Here is an 8635-nt window from a genome sequence, read left to right on the forward strand (position 1 = left end):
AATATGATTGAACTAAAAGCCAAATCAGATTCAAACCCTAATACACATATCGAAAAAAGGTGAAAAAAGTGTGATGTGTAACTCACCTTGGATCAGAGATTCAGATGGCATGCTGAAAATCATACCATCCGCTATCCATAAGGATTTCCATTTATGTATACATGTATTTTTGTTCAACTACTTTAAACTTTTTTTCAAGAAAGAATAAACATCTTAAATATGAAAATAAAAACTATATTATGATTACAATAATAACGATTTATTTTTTCATTAATTTGTTCACAAGATACATACTCCGGTTGAAAACCAATAACCCTCAGGTGACAACAGACATTATTGCATCTATGATGAAACCGCAGTTGATGTTGTCGAAGATCTTCACCATATTTTAAATTAATACGCCGCCTCTCTACAAAACATTTACCTGCTTTTATCACAATTTTTTTTTTTTTTTTTTTTTTGTAATAAAGCAAAATAGTGTAGTGGAACAAAGCTAACCATTTTGGTAAATTCCTCTAACCATTTCCTGTCTCTAATAACCTCCATGACAGGAATTCCATGTATTTTAGTATTTATAAATCCAGAACCCAAGACAAACATATTAAATTCCTCAAATGAAACAAAATCATAAATGGTAAAAGACGGAAACTTAGAAATAAGAAAAGCATTCAGTAAACGTGAGCTGTCGAGTGGTCTCCAGAAATGGTGACGTAAGGAGAAACTCCTGCTTTTTAAGCCCGCTGCAAAAAAAATAATAATAATAATAAATAACAAGTTTTATACACATTAAAAAACTTATATATAGTTACTTTTACAACTGACTAATACCTGACATTTTGCTCTATTCTCGTCTATTCTAGTTAACGCATGAAAATTCTTTGCAGGTATGTTTGGAGCCGTTTTTCAAATATGATAAAGCACTGCAAAGAACATACAAAATGTTACGATTTGACCTTTTACTTTGACTTATACAAAAGTCAATGTATAGAAGCTGAGTTTTCCATACTGTGTAATGCAAGGGGTCCCAACACCATGACTTTGACATTAGGTGAAGCAACAACATTGAGAGTTTTTCTTTCTCATGATAACAAAAATTTGTGAGAAATTTATTAATATTATCAAATTATGAAAGTTTAAGCATATTAAAGTACCTGCTCAGCAGATATTTGGCCATTAATATCCAACAAATCGACTCGTTCCATTCCTGGTCCTCTATGCTTTGCACTAATCAAAAGGCCCGTTCTGCATCTTGGAATATCTCATACGAATCTATACCAATGTTTACTTGTGTTAATGGATACAATGTGACCTCAACTTCCATGGCCATGTCTACAAGATGATCATTGCATTAACTATTTGATCACTGCCAAAATATTACATAATAGTGTTATTACTTATTACCTTCAAGCGCGCTAAATAATTGTTTAGATCCCAGAAGTGATAAATTCAATTAAAAATGTCATGTTGTAAAGCAAATATCTTGTTTTATTCAATTGGATTATAAGATCAGGTTGAGTCTCCAATGCTAATGACCTGAAACCAAATAACTGAACAAGAATGACTATAATTCAGCCCAAAAACAAGAGAATAACGGCTTACTTTTGCTTATGTTACGCGAATTGAACTGCAAAGCACATCAAGCATAGAACCGAGTTTCATAAACTTCATCACTGAGTTGTTAAAGGTTCTTATTTTGGCCTTCTCATATGATGATTATTTTCATAACCTCATTACTGTAACAAACAGACTTTGAATTGCAAATTAACACTTAACCTAGCCCTAATCTCATCAATTAGTATAAACATTCCGTTAAGAGAATCCAGAGCAAGGAAGTAAACAATCAATCATACATCAACATAGCATGCGAATATAGAGATAGTTGTGATCTTAACAAGTAGGATTATAAGAACCAATAAACCAATTTCAAAAACAAGAAAACTCAATTGGTTGATTAAGAACAGAACCTGAGCCACCAACGAAAGCAGAAACAATAACTCCTTCAATGATCAAGAAATTGAGACTGAGAGAGCGACAATGGGTTTTGTGGAGCAAAGAAAGAGAATGACATTGGCTTATACCACGTGAGATAACTGCCGACCATTGACTGCCTAGTGATTAGATTAGAGAGGTTTCGATTGATTAGAGAGTGATTACAAGTAACCCTTTAAATCAATTGAAGTGATTACACATTAATTGCAATTGAAGCCGCCAAAGATGTACGTAAGGTTGCCTGAGAGAAACTGGAAGGTCTCCGGTGGTGAACATCTTTTAATTTAGCGGCATCTCCTCCATTTAGTTTTACCGGCGCCTCAATTGTTTTAAATTACCATATTGTCCATCCAATATATGTAATATAGATATAGATATAGATATACTAAGCAAAATATACATGAGTCGAGTTAAACATCATAAAACTACTTACAGGACAAACTCATCAACTCAAGCTTTGAACATGACTTAAAGCAAGCAAAGCTTGAGCTCGAGCACCGTTTCACTGGTCCAGACCTAAATACCTTGGTCAAACCAGTAACCCCAAATTGTAGTTGTCCCAAACAAAAACTGATTTGGCAAATCGGGTTGATCATATAACATAAAACCCATGTAATTAACTTTGTTAAAAACCAAAACACTATTCACAACCGAAAAAGTAAAAAATCTTACCAGACTTTTTGCAAAAACAAAAGTAACAAACTAAAACTGACTACCTAGTACTCCAACTTGATTTCAGGAGTGTGATTGCGACCATATTCCATAACCTTCTTTGGAATATCATTTGGGACTATGATTCCACCATTGTAACCATCAGTAAGTATCTTGCCAATTTTTGACCTCCACTCTGATCCGTCACTGTCATTCTCGTTCTTCCTGTCATGAACCACTCTATCACAATAGTTCAGCATTGTTCCTAAACCAGTGTCGGGTATCCACCCATACTCCATTAACACACGCGCTTCACCTTCTGTCAGATCATCCCCAACCTACACCAACATAGAACCGTTGTCTTAGTTACAAAAGAGATAAATGATCAGAACGATCACAAGTACAACAGGCTGTAATCTAGATTTGGGTGTAAACAAGCTGTTTATTATTTATAATTAATCTATACCATTTTTAATTATTTTATATAGTTTTTAAAATAAACAATACGTACTTTAAATTACTTTTATCATAGTTTTATGTATAACAATAGTTATTATATAAACATATTTTATATAAAAATTATATATAGAATAGGATCGTTTAAGTTCACAAGCCAGCTCAAACTCAACAAGTGAAGCCCGGACTCGTTTGTTAAACAAGCTTATTTTGAAGCTTGAGCTTGTTTGAACCCAACTCGAATCGAGCTTTTAGCGAGCCAGTCTCGTGTAACTCATGAGCGGCTTAGCTTGTCAATCTCGTTTATTAAACATGCTTATTTTTAGGCTCGAGCTTGTTTAAGCTCAACTCGATTCGAGCTTTTAGCGAACCAATCTCAAGTAGCTCGTGAGTGACTTGGCTAGTTTACACCCCTAGCCACAAGGCCTTGAGACGGCGCCTCATGCGCATGTGGGTCAAAATTGGTCAAAATTAAGATATCTAGAAGGTTTATATGTAAAAACAACCCATAGGATAAATAAATATGATTGGTTTACTACATCAAAAGACTGATATGTAAAAGAGTTAGAAGGTACAGCTTTTGCTTGTACATAAAGCTTCTTTGGTTGTACATAGCACTTAATGCCTCAGTAATTTAAAACCAACATTGTAATAATATCGATTTGTAATCATAATTATAGAACTAACTATTATAAAGACTTTGAAAATGGTCAACCTCAGCCCATTTTATAAATAAAATTTTCTTAAGAAATTGTAAACGTTTACCGTCAGTGTTCTATTCTCAATGAGAGTAAGCCTCGTACAACTCAAAAGTTTCATTGCTGTGACCAATCGCTTGATCTGCCAATTTACGGGTAATGCATCCACCAATTCAAAGAAGTATGTTGCATATCCATATTCGGGACGTTCCAGAACTATTCTGTAGACAAGTAAAATAAAAATATCATTAAAAGTGCTTTTTTTTTTCAAAGGGTATGTCAAGCATATTAATGTAAATTGTTGATGGTAAACCTGTTATGTTTATTAAACACAAAAATGAACGACTGGAGGTCTCGGCACCAACCCCATTCAACTGGCCACTTTCTAACACGCAAGTAACGTGCCTGCAAAAGATGGCAAAAACACCAATTGTTATAAACCTTAAAACTTGCAAAATATCATACTTATCTAACAAAAAAAAGCATATCATGTTTAAACATTTCATTAGATACAAATTTAAAAATGACCATTATACCCTTCTGTTTCTCCTTGCACTCCAAACTCCCATATCAGAGTGCAAGTTTTAAAAGAATATGAATGTCATAAATTTGGAAATGGGTGTGTTCGATATAATGACTTTCTTTCTATAAACCCCTGAAAACTTGCACACTATCATATTTAGTTATTTACCCAACAAATAAATTGATATCAAATATACCCATTCTAAATACCTAAGAACTCATATTTACATTTAATTAAAACAAATTACAATATAACCATTAAACCCTTCTATTTCTCCTTGAGCTTTAAACTCTCATATCATAGTGAAGGTTTTAAGAAAACGGATATAAATTTCATAAATTTGATAATGGGTACATTCATATTATGACTTTTTGTAGGGTATATATGATATTAAAATATTGTTTATAACAAGTTTTGAAGAGTATATATGAAATTATCCCGACTTTAAAAACACATTTATAAAAAATTCGCATATACAGGCTCGGAAATACGCACCTGCTCCACAAGTGAAATAAGACAAGCTAAGCAGTAACTAGTTTTTTCTCCTCTACCGCACCTTATTGGAGCAAACTTAAATAATGACTGCTGTTGAGAGAAGACCTGTTTCCCCACACAAAGAAACGGGTCAAACGAGTAATATCCAAAAGTGCAACTTTAATGCATAATACTTGTCAACTACATTAAACAAGAAGCTTTTTAAATCATGCTAACACCGCTCGTTTTCAGACTTTAAAAAAAGTTAACCAATGCAACCCTAACCACCAAATCCATACATTTGCACGTTTTACTGTCAATATTAAAAAAAACATTTATTCATCATCATTGAGTGTGCTTTGTTTCTATTTTCTAGACTTGTAAGCGAGCCAAATGTTCAGTGAACCGTTCAGCAAGAAGTTTGTTTATTAACTAAATGAACGAAAAAGAACAAAACATTTTGTTCATTTAGTTAAGTGAACACACATGAACACATGTCTCATTCATTCATTTATTTTCTTGAACATTCGATTATGTCTGTTCATTTACATTAGTTCAAGTTTGTTCATTTACATTAGTTCAAGTTTGTCCATTTACATTCATTAATGTTTGTTATTTTACATTTGTTTTAGTTCATTCGTTTATATGTTCATTTAACTCTTTAAACCCATTACAATTCAGTACAATTTTATAAAATTAAAGTATCACCCAATACAAGCCTGCCCATTTCTTCTTTCCATTTTTTTTTTCATTTTTGCTTTACGTTTTTAGACAATACGAGCACGTTTTCCCAATAGGAAGTCAAAATAATTAGCCAACCTTTGTTATTACATCCTCCAGATCTGAAAAGCTCTCATCAATCAGTGAATCATCCAATGGTTCATCACCCTCATTTGCTCCATAGAGTTTAATTTCATCAACTAAAACTCCTTTCTCAATTAGTACCTTTAAAAGACCAGGTGCATCTTCCTCTAATGCTATTTCAACTGAGTCCCTGTATTTAATATCCAAAATTACCATCAACCCACTAATCCCACAATATACATAATTACAAAAAAACTTACGTTGCGGTTATCCTCTGTTTGCGTGGTCGTTTAAGAACGAATGGCTTTGAAGACTTGGATAGCTTTGACTTATGCGCATTACCCGTCTCAAAATTCTCAAAAACATTAGTCTTATAATGTTTTTTAGATGCCAGCAATCTCATCCTATCTCCAAGCATCATGTTATCTATTATATCTTCCAAATTTTCAGAACTGTTTACATCTTCAGCCTTCACAGATACTTGTTTAGCTATGCTTCGGTTTGGAATTTCAAAGTTTCCTTCTAAAGGTTCAACCTTAACATTTGAAAAGGATTTTGAAGGTAAAACACGGTTTAGATTAGTATCACTTCTAGTAGAGGAACATGGTTCAGATTCTTTATGAACATTTTTGAGGCTATGTGATTTTGGTTTAGTGGTGTCTTCATGTTGACGTGTCCGTGTAGGAGCAACAGCGGTAATACCATTTGATGAACTGTGTTTCAAAGTCACACCAACTGAATTTGTAGACAGATCTGGTGAGTTAAACTGTAACATGAAAGTTTAGCAACCTCTTATCATGTGAAATAAACCAATGAGTTTAAAGCAATAAGCAAGCACAGAAACCTTAAAAACTAAATAGTGTGTAAATATGCCTAGCAATGTTAAAACATGGAATTCAACATTAATAATAAGTCACAGGAGTTTCTTAACTTAGTGAATTTACAGTATTTGAGTCGTCTGTTTTACCTATTAGCCTTTTTATCAAGTAAACCATTCATAATATCTTAATCCCTTTGGTTGTTTTAACATATCTGATATCATCCTCCTATAGACCCCAATTTGACCAATTTTAACCAAAATGTGCATGAGGCGACACCTCAAGGCCCTTAAGCGCTTTCCTGGTAGCCTCTCATGCAATTCCGCCTCAGGCACGCGTTTTTAAATCATTATGCGTGCCTTCAAAGTTTCAATTGAATTTGAGATGTCATCGATTATGCTTGAGTTATGGCTCGAGAGGATTATACCAAAATAGGGATCCCTCCCATCACTTGATAATGAAGTAAAATAAACATACATGCTAGAAAAGTGACCACATAAGCTATTGTCTAAAATTAAATACAGTTACCCGCATGGCTGGTCTAATGGATCTAACTGCTTCCCTGCAAATGAAGATTAAAATTGTGGGAGATAATCAGAAGAAGCGGATAGGTTAGAACATCTGATATAACTATGACTATAGAGGATAACCTTGATAGCAGCAGCATCCTCTGTCGTTCTTTCAGCGGAACATGATCAAAATCCTCATTGAAAACCTCAGCAATTTTAATATCACCAGGCCTAGAAGCTACAGAATCCTCCTACACTTTCCACAAAGAAACAAACATTCAATAGAAAACAGTTAATGTATAAACCCTAAATGATAACTTACCAGCGGTTCGCATACAACATCTTTGTTAACAGCAGCAGCATCATCATCGACTGAAGAAGATCTACACTCAAAACAGTCTAAAATCAATGAACAAATGCAAGTCCAATAACTAAAACCTAAACACTTACGCATTCGGAACCACAGTTTCATTTCGGCTTTCGGATGCGAGAGCCTTAGCGAGTAGCATCTTCAACCGCTGCTTCAACGGAACACATTCGTGCTCTGCCGACCAAGGGGGGGTTTCAACAGGCAATTCTTCTACCTTCATTGCGCCAACTGTAATCGAATAATAATAATAATAATAATAATAGAATTAGGGTTTGAACTGTAATCGTATACATACGCAGCAGGTTCTATAAGGCTGGTTACCTTGAGTCGTGCTTGTTTGTTCGAGATGGTGAAGCGGTTCACGTCAATGGCGCCATTGGAGAAGAGAGATAGAAAGTGGTGAGCAGTGATTATTGAGGCAGGGGAGTGAATGGTTTTTAAAATTAATTACAACTAGTTAGTGTTTACCGGTAAAACCTAGGCGGTTACAAAATTCAGTTCCGGCTTTGAGGTGGTAACTCGAATTCGGTTTGTTTTGGTTATGTGTGTCATGGTATCGGAATTTAAACCAAAAATGAAATAGAAAAACTGATAAAAATTCATGAGACCAATGGGGGCGTCTAGCGTTAGTAAACCCACGCGTTGTCGGTTTCGAACATTGAAGCAGTGAGCCCACGCTAATTCGGATAGTTTCATTCAGTTCTGAAACTATTTTAATATAAAAAACAAAAACAAAATTAGCATTCGGTCAGTTTTAGTTACGTTTGTTCGTTATGGTAGCGGAACGAAAATACAAAATTTCGTGAACCATTATAGTGTCGCAAAGTTGCCCGTTAGAAGCTTCACAACACCAACTCCAACTCTCTTATTTATACTTATTAAATAATAGATAACTTGTTATGGAAATTTATGTGTCTATTGTTGGTAAATTTGTTTATAAAACTATTGATTTTTGTAAACATAGTTATAAAATTAAGGTTTTGAGTTTTGAAAACGGGCAACTCAATCGTTGAATGGGTGAAGGTGACTGAAAAGTAAAAATTGTTACCAAGGTCAGAACGTAGGTTCAGTTGGACTTAGGTCAATAAAAAGTGAGGATTCTTGAGAGAGACATGTCAAATCAGCATCTCGATTAGTTGTCTTTGTGTGAAGAAGGATGCATAAAACCGAGGTTGTTAACAAGGAGAAGTCAGTACATGTTAATATGAGGGTAAATGAAAGTGTAATGGAGGTTGTTGACAATGGACTCTAAAAATAAATAAATAAATAAATAAATAAATATAATCTTATAAGGTTGTTAAGCTATGACAAAATTCTTTGTTTAACGTTATATTCATTTTAAA

The 8635-nt window shown here is 34.0% G+C and overlaps 1 protein-coding gene across 1 annotated transcript; it reads right to left on the minus strand.

The window, feature by feature from the left end:
• Positions 1–2440: 2440 nt before the first annotated feature.
• On the minus strand, positions 2441–7275 carry LOC143622555 (uncharacterized). The gene is made up of 9 exons (XM_077093668.1): positions 7260–7275; positions 7064–7173; positions 6942–6975; positions 5856–6361; positions 5611–5785; positions 4813–4917; positions 4108–4199; positions 3862–4015; positions 2441–2978 (listed from the first exon to the last, which is right to left on the minus strand). The coding sequence occupies exons 2-9, from the start codon at positions 7078–7080 to the stop codon at positions 2706–2708; spliced, it is 1356 nt and encodes a 451-aa protein (XP_076949783.1). The 5' UTR covers positions 7081–7173; positions 7260–7275; the 3' UTR covers positions 2441–2705.
• Positions 7276–8635: the final 1360 nt, after the last annotated feature.

The sequence above is a fragment of the Bidens hawaiensis genome, unplaced genomic scaffold (assembly GCF_021521415.1).
Source record: "Bidens hawaiensis isolate Kalapana, Puna unplaced genomic scaffold, B.hawaiensis_p1.1 tig00003217_1, whole genome shotgun sequence".
Taxonomy (NCBI): Eukaryota; Viridiplantae; Streptophyta; class Magnoliopsida; order Asterales; family Asteraceae; genus Bidens; species Bidens hawaiensis.

Coding starts and splice junctions, on each gene's coding strand:
- LOC143622555 (XM_077093668.1), bottom strand. Junction 4,918..5,610: donor TGGAGGATGTAATAACAAAG/GTTGGCTAATTA, acceptor GTGGGGAAACAG/GTCTTCTCTCAACAGCAGTC. Junction 4,200..4,812: donor TTATTTCACTTGTGGAGCAG/GTGCGTATTTCC, acceptor CATCTTTTGCAG/GCACGTTACTTGCGTGTTAG.